Source organism: Mercenaria mercenaria, chromosome 19 (genome assembly GCF_021730395.1).
Source record: "Mercenaria mercenaria strain notata chromosome 19, MADL_Memer_1, whole genome shotgun sequence".
In the NCBI taxonomy this organism is placed as follows: Eukaryota; Metazoa; Mollusca; class Bivalvia; order Venerida; family Veneridae; genus Mercenaria; species Mercenaria mercenaria.
In genome coordinates this window covers 33,953,929-33,979,505 of record NC_069379.1, presented here as the reverse complement: position 1 = coordinate 33,979,505, position 25,577 = coordinate 33,953,929, and the positions used below count along the sequence as shown (strand labels likewise).

General features: G+C 37.5%; 1 protein-coding gene across 3 annotated transcripts in view; it reads left to right on the top strand.

Annotated features, from left to right (window-relative positions):
* Positions 1-25,577, top strand: part of LOC123542159 (mothers against decapentaplegic homolog 2-like) — a 104,569-nt gene that overhangs the window by 56,928 nt on the left and 22,064 nt on the right. For all 3 annotated transcript variants that reach the window (XR_008368582.1, XM_045327845.2, XM_053531131.1), the window contains exons 4-5: positions 19,109-19,168; positions 20,735-20,980. Coding sequence is in view for 2 of the 3 variants with exons in the window: in XM_045327845.2 (XP_045183780.1) it covers positions 19,109-19,168; positions 20,735-20,980 (306 nt within the window). In the remaining variant the exon portion in view is untranslated. The remainder of the gene's footprint in view (positions 1-19,108; positions 19,169-20,734; positions 20,981-25,577) is intronic.

The window sequence follows — 25,577 nt, the reverse complement described above, 5'->3', positions numbered from 1 at the left end:
TTGCTTGTGACCACTCTAGAGGTCACATTTTTCATGGGATCTTTATGAAAGTTGGTCAGAATGTTCAACTTGATGATATCTAGGTCAAGTTCGAAACTGGGTCACGTGCCGTCAAAAACTAGGTCAGTACGTCTAAAAATAGAAAAACCTTGTGACCTCTCTAGAGGCCATATATTTCACAAGATCTTCATGAAAATTGGTCAGAACGTTCACCTTGATGATATCTAGGTCAAGTTCGAAACTGGGTCACGTGCCATCAAAAACTAGGTCAGTAGGTCAAATAATAGAAAAACCTTGTGACCTCTCTAAAGGCCATATTTTTCATGGGATCTGTATGAAAGTTGGTCTGAATGTTCATGTTGATGATATCTAGGTCAAGTTCGAAACTGGGTCACGTGCGGTCAAAAACTAGGTCAGTAGGTCTAAAAATAGAAAAACCTTGTGACCTCTCTAGAGGCCATATATTTCATGAGATCTTCATGAAAATTGGTCAGAATGTTCACCTTGATGATATCTAGGTCAAGTTTGAAAGTGGGTCACGTGCCGTCAAAAACTAGGTCAGTAGGTCAAATAATAGAAAAACCTTGTGACCTCTCTAGAGGCCATATTTTTCATGGGATCTGTATGAAAGTTGGTCTGAATGTTCATCTTGATGATATCTAGGTCAAGTTCGAAAGTGGGTCACGTGCCGTCAAAAACTAGGGCAGTAGGTCAAATAATAGAAAAACCTTGTGACCTCTCTAAAGGCCATATTTTTCATGGGATCTGTATGAAAGTTGGTCAGAATGTTCATCTTGATGATATCTAGGTCAAGTTCGAAACTGGGTCACGTGCGGTCAAAAACTAGGTCAGTAGGTCTAAAAATAGAAAAACCTTGTGACCTCTCTAGAGGCCATATATATCATGAGATCTTCATGAAAATTGGTCAGAATGTTCACCTTGATGATATCTAGGTCAAGTTTGAAAGTGGGTCACGTGCCGTCAAAAACTAGGTCAGTAGGTCAAATAATAGAAAAACCTTGTGACCTCTCTAAAGGCCATATTTTTCATGGGATCTGTATGAAAGTTGGTCTGAATGTTCATCTTGATGACATCTAGGTCAAGTTCGAAAGTGGGTCACGTGCCGTCAAAAACTAGGTCAGTAGGTCAAATAATAGAAAAACCTTGTGACCTCTCTAAAGGCCATATTTTTCATGGGATCTATATGAAAGTTGGTCTGAATGTTCATCTTGATGATATCTATGTCAGGTTCGAAACAGGGTCATGTGCGGTCAAAAACTAGGTCAGTAGGTCTAAAAATAGAAAAACCTTGTGACCTCTCTAGAGGCCATACTTGTGAATGGATCTCCATAAAAAATGGTCAGAATGTTCATCTTGATGATATCTAAGTCAAGTTCGAAAGTGGGTCACGTGCCATCAAAAAGTAGGTCAGTAGGTCAAATAATGAAAAAACGTGACCTCTCTAGAGGCCATATTTTTCATGGGATCTGTATGAAAGTTGGTCTGAATGTTTATCTTGATGATATATAGGTCAAGTTTGAAACTGGGTCAACTGCGATCAAAAACTAGGTCAGTAGGTCTTGAAATAGAAAAACCTTGTGACCTCTCTAGAGGCCATACCCTTGAATGGATCTTCATGAAAATTGGTCAGAATGTTCACCTTGATGATATCTAGGTCAAGGTTGAAACTGGGTCACGTGCCATAAAAAACTAGGGCAGTAGGTCAAATAATAAAAAAACCTTGTGACCTCTCTAGAGGCCATACCTTTCATGGGATCTGTATGAAAGTTGGTCTGAATGGTCATCTTGATGATATCTAGGTCAGGTTTGAAACTGGGTCAACTGCGGTCAAAAGTAGGTCAGTAGGTCTAAAATTAGAAAAATGTTTTGACCTCTCTAGAGGCCATATTTTTCAATGGATCTTCATGAAAATTGATCTGAATGTTCACCTTGATGATATCTAGGTCAGTTTCGAAACTGGGTCACGTGTGGTCAAAAACTAGGCCAGTAGGTATAAAAATAGAAAAACCTTGTGACCTCTCTAGAGGCCATATTTTTCATGAGATCTTCATGAAAATTAGTGATAATGTTCACCTTGATATCTAGGTAAAGTTCAAAACAGGGTCACGTACCTTTGAAAACTAGGTCAATAGGTCAAATAGTAGAAAAACCTTGTGACCTCTCTAGAGATCATATTTTTCAATGGATCTTCCTGAAAATTGGTCAGAATTTTTATCTTGATAATATCTAGGTCAGGTTCAAAACTGGGTCACATGAGCTCAAAAACTAGGTCACTATGTCAAATAATAGAAAAAACGACGTCATACTCAAAACTGGGTCATGTGGGAAGAGGTGAGCGATTCAGGACCATCATGGTCCTCTTGTTTACTGGAACAACTTTGTCCTGTGTTCCATTTTGCATAAAATATAACTGTGGAAAGCTATTGTTAGACTTAAAGCAGACATTCTATATTTATAATCACGTATTAGGGTCTTATATTTGTCGTGTAAAAGTACTCTAATTTCAAACATGATACCTAAATAATGCAGACAGATAGTTTGATGTCTAGGTACAGACAGTATAGATTATTCATAGTGTTGGAGACATGAAGACTCGGGGAAGATTTGCTGACAGACAGAATAATTATGATAACCTGTAATAAAAGTATTAATTATGACAAAAGTACTGTTTTTGACCAGTATGCAATTTTGAGTCACACGCATAGTGTTATATAAAGTGAAATACTTTAAAGACCCACCACAACCTAGTGGCCTACTTTTTCTGTTGGTGTATAAGCGTTCAGCTTAGACACCCGGAAAAAATGCTGAATTGCATATTGTGAACTAGTGCAATATTGTCGTAGGAATATTGTCCGTAGTCGTAATGAGGCCACTACTTTACTTTAGAAATTTTATTTCTGAGCAACAGCACTGGAAATGTTGTTAGATAGTTCTCAAGGTCAAGGTCACTATTAAACCATTTTGATTTACAGTTGAAACTTGTACCCCCCGACAACAAAGTTGAAAGCGGGGTATACTGGTTTCAGGTTGTCTGTCTGTCTGTCTTGTCTGTCTGTCCGTCCATAGACACAATCTTGTGCACTGACTCCATCCCTCCTCATCCCATTGACACAATTTAATGAAACTTTCCACAAGCGATCAGTAACAACAGTAGTTGTGCATGGGGCATGTTAGGTTCTTTCAGAAAAAAAAATTGCAGAGTTACAGGACTTTGTTTTTTGTTACTGTACTATATACATACACACAATCTTGTGCGCACCGTCTCTCCTCATCCCCTTGACACAGTTTAATGAAACTTCACACAAGTGATCAGTAACAACAGTTGATGTGCATGGGGCATGTTAGGTTCTTTCAGAAAAAAAAATTGCAAAGTTACGGGACTTTGTTTTTTGTAACTATACTATATACATAGACACAGTCTTGTGCGCACCATCTCTCCTCATCCCCATGACACAGTTTAATGAAACTTCACACAAGTGATCAGTAACAACAGTAGTTGTGCATGGGGCATGTTACGTTCTTTTAGATAAATATTTTGCATAGTTATGGGACTTTGTTTTTTGTTACTATACTGTATACATACAGTCTATATACATACAGTCCACATAATTATTCAATCCTGTGTGCGTCAAATTGCAATGTACTGTGTCAGTGCATGCGGGGGGTACATTCATCACCTTTAGGGATAGCTCTAGTTTTCTCAGATTCCAAGAGAAGTTTCAAGATGACCGAAATTCTACTTAAAATTATATGTTTTCTGGACAGGACTTAAAAATGTCTTTAGGATAGCCTTAATTTTGAGATAAGTGCATGAGTTCAAGATATCCATTTTAGGCTGTACTTTTAAATGCCTAGGTGGTATGTAGATAAGAAAACTATAGAAACCGTAAGAATATTTGGTTTGAAAGCATAGAATATCACTGAGTAGAATAATAAGGGACTCTTTTCCATGTTTGTTTGATTTGGGTTTAGTGCTGTTTTTCAACAGTATTTCGGTTATGTTACTGCGTGCAATCTGTACTAGAACAAACCAGTTCTTCGCAAGTAACTGCCAACTTCCCCACATGAATCAGAGGTGGAGGACGAATGATTTCTGTCAGATCATCGGGGAAAACATGTCTCGCCTGGGGATCGAACTCATGACCTGGCGATATGTAGATCTGACAATTTGCTCTCCCTATTGAGCTTAGCGGGTTGGTTCGTTTCCATGCCCGAGTGTTTAAATGAGAGTTAATGAGATATGCAAATCCACAAAGTATCTCGTATTCAGACCGAATTAATTATTGTCTAAGTTTTTTGCTGTCGCATTACCTAATAGGAAAACTGTATTACACTGCTAAAGCTGTTCCAGATATTTAAATGACAATTTTTCTATAGAATTAATCTGGGAAACATAAGATGTCCTGATGAGTGTGACCTTAAAAATCAATGTTTTTTTTTCTCTCCCAAGACAGCCACTCATTATAGCATAAAGTCTTTTAAGTGTGACAGTTTTGTTTCATGTTAAATTTTGTGGAAATATCTGAACAATTGATGAAATTCATGCTAAATTCTGTTTGGAAGAATGTACCAGTCTTTGAAAACAGCTGCTAACCTTTGCCAAGTTCTTTAAGAATGTTTTTGCTCAAAATGTTAAAAATTATAAAAAAAAAATTTTTTGGGTGGTGGGGGAGGGTTGGGGTTGGAACTAATGGATTTCACAATGTATAGTATGTATATATTTGAAACTTTAAAAATCTTCTTGTGTGAAACTGCTTGCCCAATTTTGAAATAATATCACACAGATGGTCCATGTGTGACCCGCTGCCAAGATTTTTCAGATTATTCCGATTTGTCTGGTTTCCTTGTCTGGCCAGTAGATTTATTGGAAATGACTAGTAAAATGATCATGCATCGTGTGGTATATCTATTTTAATAAAGTTTCCTTTTTTTGCTAAGCAACAGAATTCAACAGATAAATTAAATGTCATATTCCTTAAAAAGGTAAACATATATGGAAAGAGTCTGAAGTTTCAGAAGATGGCTCAACAAAGGAAGCTTTAAAAACCTTTTTGTCAGAAACAGCAGACCCAATTTTAACCTTTACCCTGCTAAATTTCTATAATGAACTTGTCCATCGTTCAATTTGGGCAATACCATTTATTATTCAAAGGGGTGTTCACTGAAAATTTACTGACTGAATAGCGAACAGTGCAGGCTGATCTTGGTCTGCACTGGTCGCAAAGGCAGAATCACTAGCTGCCAGCGGGCTAAAGGTTAAAATTATATTATACAAAATGTTCCTAAGGTGACTTTGAGGAAGAGTGTTTAGATTTTCCTGATTCTTCAGCTTGCTTTACTGATTCTAAAATAATTTTACACAAATGTGTACACCACCCCCCTCCCGACACGCACACACACACACACACACACACAAAAAAGAGAAAAATGACCAAATTCCAATACATATTATTAGACCAGTAGATTTAAGCTAAGTAAAACTGTTAGCCAATCAGGGAGTCTTGGCAAAACAAAACAAGATCTACTTGATTTTGAAAGGAGAAAAAAGTTTAGTTCTCAATAATTAATCGATTTTCCTTGCATAACCATCTACCAGAACTGTTCTTGGAATCAAGCGGTGCAACTCAGGTCAATGATCTAGGGCCATTGTGGCCCTCTTAATTATTCTAAGACTGCTAATTTTGCCCTTCAGTACCAGGGGTGTGGAAATCCGAATATTTTTCACTTGTCCACGGACAAACGAGACTTAAAAATCTACTTGTCCGCAGTCAAAACTTACTTGCCCAGATTTTCAACATTTTAGCATGCAAATAATTCTTAATTTTGGACAATAATCTACAAGTAGTAACAAAAGCAAACATAATAAAATGTAATACTGTAGTTGTTTTAAAAATAAACTTCCGACACTTTAACTTGTGTTCGTCCATGAGGCCATCGAACATTCAACAGAAATACCTAAAAGACTGCTCACCATGCCATGTGAAACCATGTGAGAAAGCATGACACTTTCTGACTGTTAGAAAAAAGAACAACATGAAACTTCCTGACTCGTATTAGCTAGCTCTGTGTGCTTTGACTGTTGACTTCCATTTTTGGTTTGCAGACGAAGTTTTAACAACAAATTTATCCAAAACTTTGTGATAATTGTTTACGTTTCTGGTTTCTACTCGCCGAGTTTACCGTGTGCAAAAATCACGCGAGATCGTGACAGAGAACCAATCAGAATGCAGAGAAAGAGCTGCTAAATTTAGACGCAGTATGGTTTTCCCAAAACTGGAGAAATGGAGAGGCCCTTGGTGGGAGAAACATCTGTTTCATACGTCAAATTCTTTTATAAACTCCATAAACTTGAAGTACTGTTCAGCGTTTCTAAATTTTTCTTTCCTTTTTTCATTTCAAACAAGAAAATTTGTGCTTGTCCACGGACAAACGGAATGCAAAAACTCACTTGTCCGCCGTCAAAAAGTCCCGAGTCGGACAAGTCGGACATAGGAATTCCACACCCCTGAGTACTGTTTCCAATCTGAAGTGAACACAATATATCATGTATGAGACTTTTTGTTTTTCTTTTTTGGGCAGTCTCCGGCTTATAGTTTACACCCAGTTACCCCAGTAACAGAATCTGTGTCATTGTAATGCGTGAAAAAAGGATGGTAAATGAATCCCCATGGCAACAGAAAATACTGGAATATTCTGCCAAGAAGATACGTAATCCCCAGATACAAATTAAGTGACCAAAGAAAACAATACAACAGGAAAAATGATTATTACATAAGACAAATAGAAGACATCTAATTTCCTTGAAGTTTTTTTTTTATGCCCCTGAAGGGAGGCATAATAGTTTTCAACTGTCCATCCGTTCGTTCGTTCATTAGTTAGTTTGTTCGTCACAACGTTAACTTTTTGCATGAAGGCTTTTTACTCGCGAACCACTGCACCCAGGACCTTCAAACTTCACATGCTGATAGTACTTATTGAGTACACGACCCCTACTGACTTTGGGGTCACCAGGTTATAGGTCAAAGTCACCAGGTCAAAGGTCAAGGCGCTGCGGGGGGCATTTGTCACCATTAGTGACAGCTCTTGTTCTTTATATGAGTTTTTGGAGTTGATTGCCCTAAATAATTTACTATTATAACATTTACTATGAATCTAAACTCACTTAAACATTAATCTTTAGGAGTTGTCCGTTTGGGCCACTGGTGGCAACTGTTAATGAACTTAGATACAGTGTTGCCATGGTTGAAAACTGTGTTTCCAGGGGGTTAGATTTTAGCCATATTTTCTACTTGCACTTTTTTTGCAAGTACAATTTTTACTACTTGCAAAATGATGAAAAAATAAAAATTGAGTCTAGGCAGTGATTTCAAACTCACTGCCGGGTATCGATTTCAAGACTTGTTTTTTTAGCTCACCTGAGCATGAAGTGCTCAAAGGTGAGCTTTAGTGATCACCCTGTGTCCGGCGTCCGTCGTCCGTCCGTCCGTCGTCAACAATTTGACTGTTAACACTCTAGAGGTCACATTTTTGGCCCAATCTTAATGAAACTTGGTCAGAATGTTACCCTCCATAAAATCTTGGACGAGTTCGATATTGGGTCATCTGGGGTCAAAAACTAGGTCACCAGATCAAATCAAAGGAAAAGCTTGTTAACACTCTAGAGGTCACAATTTTGACCCAATCTTAATGAAACTTGGTCAGAATGTTACCCTCCATAAAGTCTTGGACGAGTTCGATATTGGGTCATCTGGGGTCAAAATCTAGGTCACCAGGTCAAATCAAAGGAAAAGCTTGTTAACACTGTAGAGGTCACATTTTTGGCCCAATCTTAATGAAACTTGGTCAGAATGTTACCCTTAATAAATTCTTGGATGAGTTCGATATTGGGTCACCTGGGGTCAAAAACTAGGTCAACAGGTCAAATCAAAGGAAAAGCTTGTTAACACTCTAGAGGTCACAATTTTGGCCCAATCTTAATGAAACTTAGTCAGAATGTTATCCTTAAAAAAGTCTTGGACGAGTTTGATATTGGGTCATCTGGGGTCAAAAACTAGGTCACTTGGTCAAATCAAAGGAAAAGCTTGTTAACACTGTAGAGGCCGCATTTATGACTATATCTTCATGAAACTTGGTCAGAATGTTAATATTGATGATCTTAAGGTCCAGTTTGAATCTGGGTCATGTAGGATTAAAAACTAGGTCACCTGGTCAAATCAAAGGAAAAGCTAGTTAACACTGTAGAGGCCACATTTATGACCATATCTTAATGAAACTTGGTCAGAATGTTTATCTTTATGCTCTTTAGGTCAAGTTTAAATCTGGGTCAGCTGGGGTCAAAAACTAGGGCACTAGATTAAATCAAAGGAAAAGCTTGTTAACACTCTAGAGGCCAAATTTATGACTATATCTTCATGAAACTGAGTCAGAATATTAAACTTGATGATCTTTAGGTCAAGTTCGAATCTGGGTCATGTTTGGTCAAGAATTAGGTCATGGGGGCAAATCAAAGGAAAAGCTTGTTAACACTCTAGAGGGCACATTTTTGACTTTATCTTCATGAAACTTAGTCAGAATGTTAAACTTGATGATCTTTAGGTCAGGTTCGAATCTGGGTCATGTTGGGTCAAAAACTAGGTCACGGGGTCAAATCAAAAGAAAAGCTAGTTAACACTGTAGAGGCCACATTTATGAACATATCTTGATGAAACTTGGTCAGAATGTCAGTCTTGATGATCTTTAGGTCAGTAGGTCAGGTGAGCGATACAGGGCCTTCATGACCCTCTTGTTTATTTTTCAATACAAGCTGTGGCTTCCTATGTTTGCCGTAGCATAAAAACGTTCAAATCATGGATAAACAAAAAAGAAAAAGTCTACATGCATATGGGGACATTTACCACAATGTAAACTTCCATCAATAATACAATGACAGAATACCTTAATTTGTCGGAGAATTCAGTGGCTGAAATCTTCCCCCCGCCCCCACAAAAAAATGCTGATCATTCCATCCACTTGTAAAAAATGCAATAAAATTTTTAAAATTAAATTTAATTTCCACGTTCAGTTTTGACCATCTTGCATTTCACAAGTACGCAAGCTTAAATTCAAATCCTGATTTCCTGTATGTATGACATTTCTCTACCGCAGGGCCTTGAGCCAAAAGTGATCTTGTGAAGAGTTGAACTGAACAATTATACCTATTGGATGTGGATAATATTTTTCTAAACAGGTGGAATTCCTCACACGCAAAATAGAATGCAAGGTTAATCTGGAAATTCATTTAGGAAATTTTGGGAATTATATGCGTTCCAATGTGGTTTGTGATGCTTTTTCGAACATTTTTATTTGTCTAGTTTTTATACTTTCCACTTGATGATCGAGTGATTTTGGCATGACTGAGGTAGAAGTCTATTAAGCTTTACCCTGCTGGCGGCAAGTGAGATTCTGCCTTTGCAACGAGTGCAGACCAAGATCAGCCTGCACATTTGACCCTAAAAATGGCTGCCATTTTTTTTCAAGGGAGATAAATATTGCAAAAATGGGACTCTATTGAATTTATTCGTTCAGTCTGTCAGTTGATCCATTTAACCCTTACCCTGCTATATTTCTATAATGGACTGGTCCATCTTTCAATTTGGACAGTACCACTTATTATTCAAAGGGGTTTTCACTGAAAATTTACTGACTGAATAGCGAACAGTGCAGACCATGATCAGACTGCACGGATGTGCAGGCTGATCTTGGTCTGCACTGGTCGCAAAGGCAGAATCATCTGCTACCAGCAGGCTAAGGGTTAATATGTCCGTTAAGACAGAAATTTCAAAATCTGCTAACAAAATGAAAGTGACATACATTTTGAAAACTTACAAGGATGGCAGCCATTTCATTTCCATGGCAACGTAAAACGTAATGGCACATTTGATTTATATTGATTATGCTATTCAAATTACTTTCATGAAATTGGTAGGAAAAAAAAAATTCATATATATTCAGACATATTAAGCGTTTTGTTTAAAAACAGAAGGATAAGAGTTAATAATCCCATATACAAAGGAGTTTCTTAGTAAGAGTAGCTTCCTCCGTGATGAGTCATTTTCTGAAATTTCAGACAGTCATATCATTCTGTCCATTAATGTTTACCTCTTCAAAGAAATGACATTTAACTTACTTGTCACGATTTCAATTGCTTACCAAAGAAGGAAACCATATTGAAATAGAGATGATTTGAGCCGTGCCATGGGAAAACCAACATAGTGGGTTTGCGACCAGCATGGATCCAGACCAGCCTGCGCATCCGCGCAGTCTGGTCAGGATCCATGCTGTTCGCTTTCAAAGCCTGTAGTAATTAGAGAAACTGTTAGCGAACAGCGTGGATCCTGACCAGACTGCGCGGATGCGCAGGCTGGTCTGGATCCATGCTGGTCGCAAACCCACTATGTTGGTTTTCCCATGGCACGGCTCATTTTACTTAGCTCATTTCCAATAAAACTACTAGCCAGACAAGGAAACCAGACATGCTGAAAAGGCGGTGTGACAATGTGCTTATTACTGGATAAATCTCAGGTGAATAATCAAATTCTATATGTATCTGCATACGATTTTATAATACAGGTGCGATTTCTCAGCAGCCAAAATAGAATGTGAAGTTGACTGGAAATTTCATTCATTGTGCAATGCATTATGTGGTCTGATTTAGATCTAAACTTTTATAGGCTCACCCTGAACGAAAGATTCAAGGTGAGCTGTTAGTATTGACGGGAAGACTGATGCTCATCGTACATTGTCCATCGTTAACATTTTTACCTTTGTGTAATAGGCGCTCAGGATTTAACCCTTATCATGCTGGACATGATTGATTCTGCCTTTGCGACCAGTGTAGATCATGATCGGCCTTAACATCCGTGCAGTCTGATCATTTTCTGCACTGTTCGCCATTCAGTCAATATCTTTTTGGTAAGCACCCCTTTTAACACTTAATGGTACTTTCTAAATTGAAAGGTGGACAAGTTCATTATAGAATGTTAGCAGGGTAAGGGATAAACAGTCACGTGGTTACTGTTGTTGGAGTATAACGTAACAGGATAAAATTATATAAGGCATAAAAAAAAATTCTTTGTTTCCGGTAACATGCTCAAAAAAAATAGGGTAGGTAGGTCGAAAATTTTTTTAGGGGGGGAATTTTTTTTATTAAGGGAGACTTTTCGGAAATTATTTTTGTGTCAAAAAATGAATACAAATAAGGGGGTTATGCCTTTAGAGCATCAGGAAGTTGATTTCTAACATCACTGACCATGTTTAAAGCATAAAAAGTGCGGTTTGGCTACATTTTGTCAAAAAGTTCAAAAAATTATTCTCCAAGGCCATAAAAACATTTAGGGTCGGGCCAAAAATTTAGGGTAGGTCGGGATACTGGAAACAAACAATTTTTTTTTACGCCTAAGTAGTGTTTCATTGTATTTTGTTGGAGACATTCTGGACTTACGGTTGTCATATTAGAAATGTTTGGCTGTTGCTTGCCAGTGTGCATTTTAACTGGGCAAGATTTTTGGGTGATATAAGTGAGGGACATAGCACTTTTAGAGTTGAAAAATCACCAAAAGTCCTCTTCAGGAGGGCGAAATATGTTTTACCGAAATTCTTTATTTTCTGTATATATTCGGCACTATGCCCATTTGATATAAGCGAAAGGCGAATTACGTAATACTGTTCACATGCTGTATTCAAGTACAGAGAGTTGATTGGATGATGCTGTCGGTATCGGCAAAATCGGATCGGCTGCAAGCAGAACATTTAGCTTTGCAGAAAAGTCACCCTGGATTCTTCTCCCTGATATATAAACAACATTTAGTTATATAACAAAGTGGCTTAGTAGGCAAAAAATCCAATACTGTTGACTTAGAGAGACTTGCTTATATCTGTACAAGTGGAGAAAGTTGTCTTATCGATTACTTAACGTTTATTCTGACCTGCTTTCAGGCAATTAAGACAACATTTAGGTGAGGTGTATTTCCTGATCCAGAAGGAGCGAGGAGCAGCTGTGGGTTTCAGTTTCTTTAATAATGTTTTAGAGATTTTCAGACATTTAGCTTAGATGTATTAGGATTGGGAGTGATTGAGGTCATTTCAGTAATATATTCGCAGATAAAAAGGGTTTAGCTCTTATACTGTAATTTCAGTTACCGGAGAAGACCATTGCATGATAGTACTGGTCAGTCAAATATTTGAAAGATTTTGAATAATGCACCATTTCATTTGCGTAAACCAGTCCACTTAACTGTAATGTAACAGGTCCACTTCACTGTAATGTAACCAGTCTCATTTAACTGTAATATAGTAAGTCTCACTGAACTATAATATAACCAGTCTCACTGAACTGTAATGTGACCAGTTTCACTGAACTGTAATGCAACCAGTCTCACTGAACTGTAATGTGACCTGTCTCACTGAACTGTAATGCAACCAGTCTCACCGGACTGGAATGTTACCAGTCTCACTGAACTGTAATGTAGTCTGTCTCACTGAACTGAAATGTGACCAGTCTCACTGAACTGTAATGTGACCAGTTTCACTGGACTGTAATGTAACCAGTCTCACTGAACTGTAATGTAACCAGTCTCACTGAACTGTAATGTGACCAGTCTCACTTAACTGTAATTTAGCCAGTCTCACTGAACTGTAATGTGACCAGTCTCACTGAACTGTAATTTAGCCAGTCTCACTGAACTGTAATGTGACCAGTCTCACTGAACTGTAATTTAGCCAGTCTCACTTAACTGTAATGTGACCAGTCTCACTGAACTGTAATTTAGCCAGTCTCACTTAACTGTAATTTAGCCAGTCTCACTGAACTGTAATGTGACCAGTCTTACTTAACTGTAATCTAACGTGTCACCGAACTGGAATGTAACCAGTCTCACTGAACTGTAATGCGACCAGACTCACTGAACTGTAATGTGACCAGTTTCACTGGACTGTAATGCAACCAGTTCACTGAACTGTAATGTAGCCAGTCTCACTGAAAGGTAATGTAACCAGTCCACTTAACTGTAATGTAACCAGTCTCACTGGACTGTAATGTGACCAGTTTCACTAAACAGGCAATAAACAACTTGTTCAGAGGAAGAGTAGAGTTACAGAAGGATGGAGCTGGTGCACCCTAAAATGCAGCAAGCATTGCTTTTTTTATAGCCTAACATTCATAAAATTTTGAATGAATTCGCCTTTTTACTGAGGGCCCTTGAAATACTATGAACCCTTCTCCCCACAACCCAGCCTAATTATCCACCACCGCCACCCCAACTCCAGAGAAATCCTGGATCTGTGCCTACAGAGGTCAGAATCCATGAACAGTTTTGTTCTCAACTAAAGTTTACAATGTAGAAGATGCATAAAGCCTACAGCAGAACGCCTTCCATGCAAGTTCTATTTCTGATATGGAGGGTGCTACAACCATTGAGCCGCACCATTAGAAAACCAACTTGGTGCATTTGCGACCAGCATGGATCCAGACCAGCCTGCGCATCTGCGCAGTCTGGTCAAGATCTATGCTGTTCGCTTTCAAAGCCTATTGCAATTAGAGAAACTGTTAGTGAACAGCATGGATCTTGACCAGACTGCGCAGGTGCGCAGGCTGGTCTGGATCCATGCTGGTGCAAATGCACTATGTTGGTTTTTTCTCATGGTGCGGCTCAATCTTAGCTATTGTCATAATATTTTGCATGTATTTCTGCAACCTCCTTCGGGTTATCAAGGACCTTGGTTGGAATTAAATTTTCTGATTTATCAATGATATTGTAGACTTGACAGAAAACTATCTTGAGGTGTTTCTTAGAATTGATTAAAGAAATGAATCAGAGTTTAATAGTTGTCATCAAGTTATGGAAAACATCATGTGTGTTTGCAGTGTGTTGTTTTGCACGCACGTCTAGCGTGTTTTGAGATTCAGGTAACAGTCGTGACTTTAATAAAAACCAAGGTGAAAATTACTTTTACTAGGATAGATATATTTAAAAAAATACTTGCAGTTTTCTTATTTCTCATAATTACGCCGTTTTTTAGTTACTGTAAAATCATTTAATTTCGCTGGCATTAAATGTCATGGTTTTGAAGCCAAAGCCTCTTATTTTCTTGAGAGTTCAAATTTTAAAATATAAAATAAATTAATGAGCATTTTACTGGGTTCATGTTGGGATGTATTTGAAACTAATAGCAGGTTCTGCACTAATATCGTGAAAGTTAATCCTCGCATAAATATTCACCATTAGTATAATTCAAATTCAAGTAGGATACCATTTTTACAATTTTGCCAATAGTTAAACCTCATGAACGTCATACTAAAAATTTCAAATTCACAAAATTTTGACTCCCCAAAAATATGTGCTTTTCCAGTACGAGTTTTGAGTGACAATATTAGAATACAGAGATTCAACATCAAAAGAAACTAGAATTATGTCTCCCGCACCACTGTGGTGGGAGACATATTAATTTACTTCTGTCTGTGCGTGTGTCCATCTGTCACAACTCTTGTCCTCACTCTAAGTCAAACATTTCTCATCCGATCTTCACCAGATTTGAACAAAATGTGTTTGCCAATAAGTCCTCGGCCAAATCCCATAATTAGCCAAATGGGCCCAGGCACTTCAGAATTATGGCCCTTGAATTACCAAAAATACTGATGCCAGTGATACAGGTCTTGGTGCATGGTTGACTTAGATACATAATGGAGAAGAAATACCAATCTAAATAGTTGTGGGAGACATGAACTTTTTCTCAAAGGCAGCTCTTAGGTTATTACTGTTGTGACCCTTTCTAAAAGGGAGTTTAGAAAATCTGTACTATCACGTAAATAGCTAAGGAACATATTTTGTAAGTGGTCTTAGTAAAATATCTAAAACGTTACTGAGTCTGTGTGTTTGGCATACTGGGTCAGGAACAGTCTGTCTTAATTTCAAGTCTGTAATTTAATATGTAACATTTTTGACTTCAGGGTATTTTGTTGTGGCTTTTTTTTACACAAATCACTTATTTGTTTACTTTTATAGACTTTTGGTAGACGGTAAAAGTTACTTAGTTTCGGAGATAATCTATTTCCTTTTCTGATAGGCAGTCCTGAAATTCCACAATCAGTTTGTTGTATTTGATGTACAGTCAGTGGCAGATTATCACCTTGGAATGGTAGATTTCATATATACATATAGGAATTTGAATGCAATTTGCTGTATATATTCATTTCATTACATAGAAGGAAACTACATTTGTTCGGGGCCCGCCCGCTTTGCTCAATAGGGAGTGCGCAAATCTGTGGAACGCAGGGTCGCGGGTTCAAGCCCTGGGCAAGGCGTATGTTCTCCATGACGATTTGATAAAAGACATTGTGTCCGAAATCATTCGTCCTCCACCTCAGTTAATTACTTGCGGAGAACAGGTTTGTACTGGTACAGACTCCAGGAAGACTGGTTAGGTTAACTGCCTGCCGTTACATAACTGAAATACTGTTGAAAAATGGCGTTAAACCCAAAACAAAAAAAAACAAAAAACAAAAAAAAAACAACATTTGTTTTGGTAAATATTGAGGTCTGAGACTAGTGTGGTACTGCTGTTCATGCATTACAGCTCTATGTTCATATTTAGGTGCAAGAGACTTTTTTCAGTCTAGAGAATTATCTGGATATTAGAGTATTAGTTTCTGAAGTACAATGACTCGAAATTTTACACTTTTGTGACGATAAATTTCCATCTGTAAATATGAAGTGGAATTGGCTCATGGAACTAATCAAAGTATTGGCAAAATTGGGTCTTAAAGTTTTGTTTGTTCTTACGGATTTTTTGTCACAACACAATTTAAGTCGCATGGCGGTGGGGTAAAAAAAATAATTGCACTTTCATTCACAGAACTATTTAGGTCACATGGCGATGGGGTCATGAAACATCGCATGATTTGTTGTATTGAATTCTTTCAGTTGAGGAAGCAGTCCAGGTTTGTTGTTGTATCTCATGGTTATGCACAAAGTCAGAAGAAACATTCAGAGGGGCATCTGGCATTGTCTTCAACCTTTTAGCCTGCTAAATTTCTAAAATGGACTGCTCCATCATTCAATTTGGGCAGTACCATTTATTATTGAAAGGGATATTGACTGAAAATTTACTGACTATAAATAGCAAACAGTGCAGAATGTGTAGGCTGATCTTGGGCTGCACTCGGGTCACAAAGGCAGAATCACTTGCTGCCAGCAGGCTAAAGGTTAATGTTGGAAAGGCTATTGTACAGTTTGGCGACTTTTCAGCTTTGAATAGAGGAGGAAGACTGCAGATGTGCTTTTAGACATTTTTCTTTACAGGTGGCATAGGTGTTCACTGCATGTTCACTCTGTAACTACGTACAGAATATAATATAGACATAAGAAAACAGGTTTGATTATGTAAATTGTTTGGCATATTTCAGCCTCCAGAAAATTGCAGCAAACTTTTTTTTATGGTTTTCAAAGGTAAACAGCGAGAAATCTAGGCCACAGTTATGTTCTACATTAAAAATAGGATTGAACAGTTTTTCATGTGTATTAATTGAACAACAATAAGAATCCTTTCAATTCTGAGGCATTTTCCATGATTTATTGCCCAATATAACATGTTGTTTATGGCATTGGGACAATAGTGTTAACTTACCATATTGCTAAAAGCTTGGGTAAAATGAGGCTTTTGTTTTCAGTATGATCATTTTTGTCATCAGTGCTTTTCTAAGTAGGGATTGCCATCAGGTCATTAATGTAGGGTTATCTTTTTTCAAATATGAATGTGCTTGTCCAGAATCCAGGTAGGCTTGTTAGTTTAATTTATTGCTGTATAAAACAGTACCGTATAACGGGTTATTTTTACTGCTGTAAAAGTTTACGGATTTGGGGTAAAAACACATGATTTTATTTTATACGATTTTAAAATTTACGAAGTCACAAGATCTACCAGTTTAATTGACTATGTGGCGAATTTATACGAGGCCAATATTTACGAATCTGATTTGGTCGTAAAAAAAAGTAAAAATTAGCAGCAGGTAAGAAATACCCGTTATACGGTATTTAAATGCACTTAATGGTCTTGTCACAGTGTATTTTCAAAAAAATAGTGACATTTGTAAAATGGGCTGAAAACAATGGTGATACAAAATATTTATGAACTTTATTTTTTTTGTTATGGTTGGAATCCACTTTCTTGCAGAACTTTTAAGTTAAATCCACTGTATGTTTCAGTTACTGTGAAATTATTTAATTTTCCCGGTATGTAATTCCGTGGACTTGGTCAGCTAGAATGGCAATTTCTTAGGGATACGAATTTGTGGATTTCAGCTGCCGTACATGAAGTGATTAGGAATTTTACTTCCGCATTGGGATTAAATTGTGTGGATTTATTCAACCATGAAGTCCACAAAAATTAGTTCCAGATGATGCCCACCCACTTAGCTCACTAGGGAGAGACTATAGGTCTACCCTTTGGTGGGGCGAATTTTTTTTCTTGACAGTTTGATAAAGGGCATTGTGTCTTAAATCAGTCGTCCTCCACCTCAGATTCATGTGGAGGATTTTACTGGTACTAAATCCAGGAATGCTGGTTTGGTTATCTGCCCACTGTTACATAACTGAAGAAAAAAAAAGAAGGAAAAGGTCCCTGATGAATATTATTGATTTCACAGCATGGGTCAAAATCCACTGTAAATGATGTAAGTTATCAAAATGAGAGCCAGTGTGGCATAATCAACATTTAAGACTTAAGACCACGACCGAGTATGGATCTAGAAGAGCCTGCACATCCTTGCAGTCTGATCTGGATCTATACTGTTGATCTTCAGCTGCATAAAAGTACTAAAATTGATAAACAATATGAGCCGCGCCATTAATTCTGGGTTGATACCCACTACTAAATCTCATTTCTATGTCGAAAGTTACTGTTATATACCAGTAAATGGTTAAAATCCACTGTTGTATAGAAGTTATTGGTTGAAATTATCTGTTATATGTCAGGTATGTGTTGAAAAGTACTGTTATATATTGATTATTGGTTGAAATTTACTGTTATATATCAGTTATATGTTGAAATTTACTGTTATATACCAGTACGTTGTTAAAATCCACTGTTGTATATCAATTATTGGTTGAAATTCACTGTTATAAATCAGTTATATGTTGAAATCACCGTTATATATCAGTTATAGGTTGAAATCCACTATACATGTGATTTTTGCTTGTGCATCAACTGTGAGTATCATTTAGGAGTTGAAGTCAATCTGACTAAAGTACATCTCCTATAACGCTACGCATAGGATCTGAGAACGACCTATTCATAGCCTCGTTCTGACGACCCTTTCGCTAGCCAATCAGAGCTTAACTTACAATATCTTGCAAATCTACCTGTAGCCTGGACTTTTGACATTTACAATTCTTATGTCATAATGTGTCAGATAGCCGGTTAGCTCAGTCGGTAGGCCACTAACTTTGTAAGCGAGGGGTCCCGGGTTCGAACCCTGGAATGACTGCACATTTTTCTTACTCTCTGACATTCGAACAAGTCGTCTGATTGGTTAAAATAAAAATAGCAATACTGGAAATCCAAAATATACAGAAGACGAATGTGAATGGGTCGTTCTCAGATCTTCGTTTAGAAGATCAAGTACTTTAGTCAGATTGGAGTTGAAGTCTTCCGTGTATATCAGTAACAGATTTGAATTCATTGTAATGTGTTAGTTGTTGGTCAGAATCCCATGTTTGTATCAGTTATAGTCTAAATCTGCTTAAAATGTATTACTGCTATGCATTGAAATCCACTGTGTATATCGTGTTCTGAGTGTGTAAAATGTATCATATAAATATGTCATCAGAGATACTGGAATATAACATGATGGGATAAAATCAAATTATTGTGTTTCATCTGTTATTGGGAATGAATTAATCGGTGCATATCCATTATGAGTTGAAATCCACTTTATTTAGTATTATTTACTCTGAATTTTCAGCAATTATACATTGTGAAATACATGTGCATTGTGTGATATTTATGTGCTATGGGTTGAAGTCCACTATATTGATGTTTTATTGTATATTTTCAGACACGCCTCCACCAGGGTACATCAGTGAGGATGGGGATAACACAGACAACCAAGGCATGGGTATGTATATATCCCTTAAATTTTTTGTGATTAATAGTTTTCTTAGTGCACCTGACCTCAAGGTACTCATCGTGACCTTTGAGGATAGCTGGATGTTCGTTGTCTGTCAGTCCATCTAGCTTTCATCCATCCGACAGCCACAATTTCTTTAAACTATTTTCACGATGTAAAAATAATTTAACAGCAATGTTTGTTTGGTAACCCTATACTAAATCCATTCAAATCATTCTGTTAGGTTAACAGTCGTGACTGCAGGGAGATGGGGATTATGAGTTTCCCCAATATGTCTATTTGGAAAACCTCCTTTGAAACTGCAGGCCTGATTTTAAAATAATTTCACAGCATGTTCCTTGTTCCAAAATTCTTTAATCTAGCTGTGAACGTCAGGCGAGTCATCTAGGGCCATCATTGCCCTCTTGATAACAGAATTCTTTGGTGAAAGTTCAACAGGCTTAAATGTCTGTCTTTTCCTTATATTTATATTTTATGTTGTGTATAATTATCTCTCTGATAGCGGAGTTGTGTATACCTCTTGAGCTTTACTTGCTATGAGATTTTCTACCCATGTTACAGTTGTAAGAGATAGAGTCCGTCCAAAATGGCATCTTATCTGATGAACAGAATGCATTTTGAAATAAGCTGTCAAAAAATGATGTTTATATGTCATTATCTTTGTATTGGGAAATATACAGTTCTGCAGCAGAATTCTATCACAACTTTATATTACATACATTATTATTGTGATACTTACGTATGTACTGTTATTGATGGTATATAAATAAATGAGCCTCGCCATGAGAAAACCAACATAGTGGGTTTGCGACCAGCATGGATCCAGACCAGCCTGCGCATCCGCGCAGTCTGGTCAGGATCCATGCTGTTCGCTAACAGTTTCTCTAATTCCAATAGGCTTTGAAAGCGAGCAGCATGGATCCTGACCAGACTGCGCGGATGCGCAGGCTGGTCTGGATCCATGCTAGTAGCAAACCCCCTATGTTGGTTTTCTCATGGCACGGCTCAAATTATAAAACCTGTTTATTTAATTTCTGTAAACATGAAAATACCACCATTGATGAGCTATTTTAAGACAATGGTAAACCTCAAAAATGAAGTCAGGCGCTGGATATGAAATTTGAGCCGTCAGTATGGAAAGATGTTGACATCAGAGGTCATACTGTAAGTACATGGAGTTTGAAAAGGAGCAATATAGTAATGTGCAGAATGCCAGTAGCTTGAAGTTAAGGGGGCCTCTGTGGCTAAGCAGTTATATGGCCGCTGACTTCAAATCGCCATTCACCAATGTGGGTTTGGGCCTCACTTGGTGCGTAGAATTCTTCATGTGAGGAAGGCACCCAGTTGGTTTAGGGAAAGTTGGTGGTTCTACGAGATGAAATAATGCCTAGAGGGGCTCCTGGGGTCTTCCTCTACAATGTGATCTATATTGTTATTGGGTCTATGTGATGTTAAACAGGGAAAAAAAACATACAAAAAACTTGAAGTTAAGGATATTCTTAAACTTTTAGTAAAATACCATTTTTGAAGAGTGGGTATTGCTATCTTTTACAGAAGGTGTTGATATGTCACCGAGTCCACCCCTGGATGCGCAGCCTGTCACATATAAAGAACCAACCTACTGGTGTTCAATAGCATACTACGAGTTAAACACGCGTGTTGGCGAGACATTTCATGCATCACAACCCTCGCTGACAGTTGATGGGTTCACAGATCCGTCAAACTCGGAGAGGTTCTGTCTAGGACTTCTCTCAAATATAAATAGAACACAGCAGGTTGAGATGACTAGAAGGCATATAGGTAAGAGATTGTTTCAAAATGGAGATATATTTTTAGCTATACTATACGAAGTATAAGGAGAGCTATCCTACTCGCCCCGGCGTCGGCGTCGGCGTCTTTCCATGTCCCCACCTTGGTTAAAGTTTTGGTGCACTTTCTCTTTTTTCAACTTATCTCAGTAATTACTTGATGGATTTAATTCAAACTTGAAATACTTATTCCTCATCATCAACCACATCATCTGACATAAGGGCCATTACTCTGGCACCAATATTTCATGAATTATCCCCCCTTTTCACTTAGATTTTCAGGTTAAAGTTTTGATGCACTTTCACTCTATCTCTGTTATTACTAAATGGATTTGATTCAAACTTAAAATAGTTGTTCAACATCATCACCCACATCATATGACACAAGGTGCATAACACTGGCACCATTTTTTCATGAATTATTCCCCCTTTTTACTTAGAATTTCAGGTTAAAGTTTTGGTGCACTTTCACTCTACCTCTGTTATTACTGAATGGATTTGATTCAAACTTAAAATAGTTGTTTAGCATCATCACCCACATCATATGACACAAGATGCATAACTCTGGCACAATTTTTCATTAATTATTCCCCTTTTTACTTAGAATTTCAGGTTAAAGTTTTATGCACTTTCACCCTATCTCTGTTATTACTGAATGGATCTGATTCAAACTTAAACAATTGTTCAACATCATTACCCTTATCATATGACACAAGGTGCATAACTCTTGGACCAATTTTTCATGAGTTATTTCCCCTTTTTACTTAGAATTTTAGGTTAAAGTTTTGATGCACTTTCACTCTGTCTCTGTTATTACTGAATGGATTTGATTCAAACTTAAAATAGTTGTTCAACATCATCACCCACACTATATGACACAAGCTGCATAACTCTTGTGCACCAATAATAAATGAATTATGCCCCTTTTTGCTTAGGATATACTTATATAGTGTTTTGATACATTTTATCTTTACCTCTCTTATTACTTTAAGTTGATATTTTTGACATAGACACAGGCTATTGTGCAATATCTTCATCCACAATTGGAGTCATTAAACACTCCAGTGACAGCTCTAGTTTCCTCAGATGTGCCCAGTTTCACTATCCAGCATCGAAATAGTCGAGCGCGCTGTCTCCTGTGACAGCTCTTGTTTATACCCCTCCCGCCCTTGTAAGCAGTACTGTTAAATCATTGATATTCATGGGAGATTAATTTTTTAGCTCACCTGTCACGAAGTGACAAGGTGAGCTATTGTGACCGCTTGATGTCCGTCGTGCGTCAACAATTTCTAAAAAAATCTTGTTCTTGAAAACCACTGGGCAGAATTACACCAAACTTCACAGGAATGATCTTTGGGTGGCCCCCTTTCAAAATTGTTCCAAGAACTGAATTCCATGCAGAACTCTGGTTGCCATGGCAACTGAAAAGAAAAACTTTAAAAATCTTCTTGTCCAAAACCACAGGGCCTAAGGCTTTGATATCTGGTGTGTAGCATCATCTAGTGGTCCTCTACCAAAATTGTTCAAATTATCCCCCTAGGTCAAATATGGCCCTGCCTCGAGGGTCACATGGTTTATATAGACATATAGGGAAAACTTTGAAAATCTTCTTGTACAAAACCACATGGCCTAGGGCTTTGATATTTGGTATGTAGCATCATCTAGTGGTCCTCTACCAAGATTGTTCAAATTATCCCCCTAGGGTCAAATATGGCCCTGCCCCGGGGGTCACATGGTTTATATAGACTTATATAGGGAAAACTTTGAAAATCTTCTTGTACAAAACCACATGGCCTAGGGCTTTGATATTTGGTATGTAGCATCATCTAGTGGTCCTCTACCAAGATTGTTCAAATTATCCCCCTAGGGTCAAATATGGCCCTGCCCTGGGGGTCCCAAGTTTTACATAGACTTATATAGGAAAAAAGGTTTAAAGATCTTCTCGTCTGAAACCACAACACTTAGACCTTTGATATTTGGTTGTAGCATTGTCTTATGGTCCTCAACCAAAATTATTCAAATTGTACCCCTTGGGTGAAAAGAGGCCCTGCCCTGGGGGTCCCAGGTTTAATATAGACTTTAGACTTATATAGGAAAAAGCTTTAAAAATCTTCTTGTCTGACACCATACGACCTAGGCTTTTGATTTTTGGTATGATGCATTGTCTAGTAGTCCTCTACCAAAATTGTTCAAATTATGCCCCTGGGATTAAAAGAGGCCCCGCCCTGGGGTCACTTAGTTATGTGAGTTATATTGGAAAAATACTTAAAAAATCATCTGATCCTATTTCCAAGACTGTTTAATTATAATTACCTGATGTAATATGATGTCACTTGACTTCGACCTTGACCTACTTTCTTGTTTTTTAAGAAACAGCCTTGAAATTTTCATGACATACACAGTCAGGGCTTCGGAAATTTGCCGGTTTGTCAGTTTTGGACCGATTTTTGACTTTTCAGACCGATTCGTGAAGTGAAAAAACGAAAAAAATCGGTCCCGTAAAAATGGAGAAAAGTATAAATTTCGGTCTTATATCTCAATACACGATCACCTGCCAAGTAGGAAATTGTTGGTCGCACCTTCAGTTAATCAATAAACATGTCAATCGGTCTGATTGTCACTTTGATAGTCGGTCTGTAATTAGCGCGTGACGCAATCAGTGCTCGCGCGGCACATCCTGTAATGTTTGCAGACAGCCGACTGCGGTGTATTAAACATTTTTGACTGGTTCTAACGTTTCTGGCTGGATCCAAATCATTTCGACGGGGATCCAGTTCTTTTATTTAGAATCCGACGGATGGTTTATTTCAAAAGGCTATGTTTGATCACGGTAACAAACAAATGGTCGCTGCATTTAATCAAAGAGTTATAATTGTACATTATAGGTCTTTGATTTAATCATGGAGGTAATATGGAGGTAATATAGAGATGGAGTGCGGACGAAGGCACTTCAAAGGTACACTGTGCGGCACCGCGGTTTTGTTATCCTCTGATAAGTACCTGTCAATCAGTAGCAACTAGGTGTTAATCGTATATCATGTTGTTCCTTATGGAGTTTATCGAGTGAGACCCGATGAACAGTCGGAATAGTCCGATAATGGGATCGGGATGTTCCGATATTTTCCGTTTAGTAACTACCTGACACTTCAAATACACATTCTGACTTTGTTTTGGAAATATTGACATCTTGGCAATTAAAGTTGACGAATTACACGCATTTTCATGTCACCCATGGTCATGCAATATAACTGATTTACATTGAATTTGATCTTTTTGGAAAGACTTTATTGTAAGTGTTACTTATGGCAAATAATACGAAAATATAAGATTTTGAAGGGATTTTCTTTTCCAATGACTTTAATTCAAGTAACAGGGCTGTGGAGTGATTCTGACAGTGACTAGCCATATTGTCCACGTGAACACCCGAACGATAGAGAAATAATTAATTGCGAACATGTAAAATGCGAATTTGAATGGTGGCACTATTCGTTTGCCAATTTGGAAGCAGAAACTTTACTGGTGTGTCCCTGGATATGTCCAGAATGTAAAGACAAGAAAGATATGAATACGAACATTCACTTTATAATAAATGAGATTATAACGTAATATTACTGACCTACAAATCCAATTTTAGCTGTACAGAGCGTATATGGATATTAAAACAGGTCTTGTCAATATGCTTGTACATTCTAGGCGAATAAGTGAAATGCAAGGCACATATTTAAATAAAATAAAAAAAAAAGCATGTGCATCTTTACAGGCACTGACCTCCAGATCGTGCGACAAAGTTGTGGAAAAATGTTCCACTTTAACCGTGAGATTTTACACCAGCTTCAAATCTGCGAAATAAATTAAATAATCGAATAAATAAATAGATGTATAGATAAATACACGAAGAAGGCACTTGGTAACTGAATAACTACTTAAATAAAAAAATTTAAGTTATATGAACGACTTACATAAACTTGTAATCAAGACCAATTATATAAAATATGCAGTCTAAAACATGGTCACTATTTAAAATGCTCACAATTGCTCACGTTTTTAATACCCAGTAAATGAAAATTTGATACCTTAACTTTAATTTAGCATGTCTACATTTTTTAGGAAATGTTAGGAAATCTAAAAGAATTTAGTTTAAAATGACTACATAGAAAACTGTAAACGCTTACTTTAATGAGTCACTGTTATCTGAAGAGTTACAATATCACAGAAACGCATGCTGAAAGAAGTAGTACATTTATTCTACCGATGAAACCCCAGCAGTGCGCATTGTTTGTATTAATTAGTTTCAAAATATGACACGTGCGCATATGTCACCCACAACTTCCGTTTTGTTATCCCCCGCCGATGAAATCGGGAGGAGGGTATTGAAATGGCGTTGTCCGTCCGTCCGTCCGTCCGTCCGCAGCCATTTCTCAGTAACTACTCGGTAGAATTTCATGAAACTTGAAATAAACATGAACCAACATACTGCGATGATGCCCGTCAAGTTTTTTTTTTGATTGGTCAATTTCCCTCAGAGTTATTGCCCTTGATTTAATAAAAAATGTCCGTCTGCAGCTATTTCTCAGTAACTAACAGGTAGA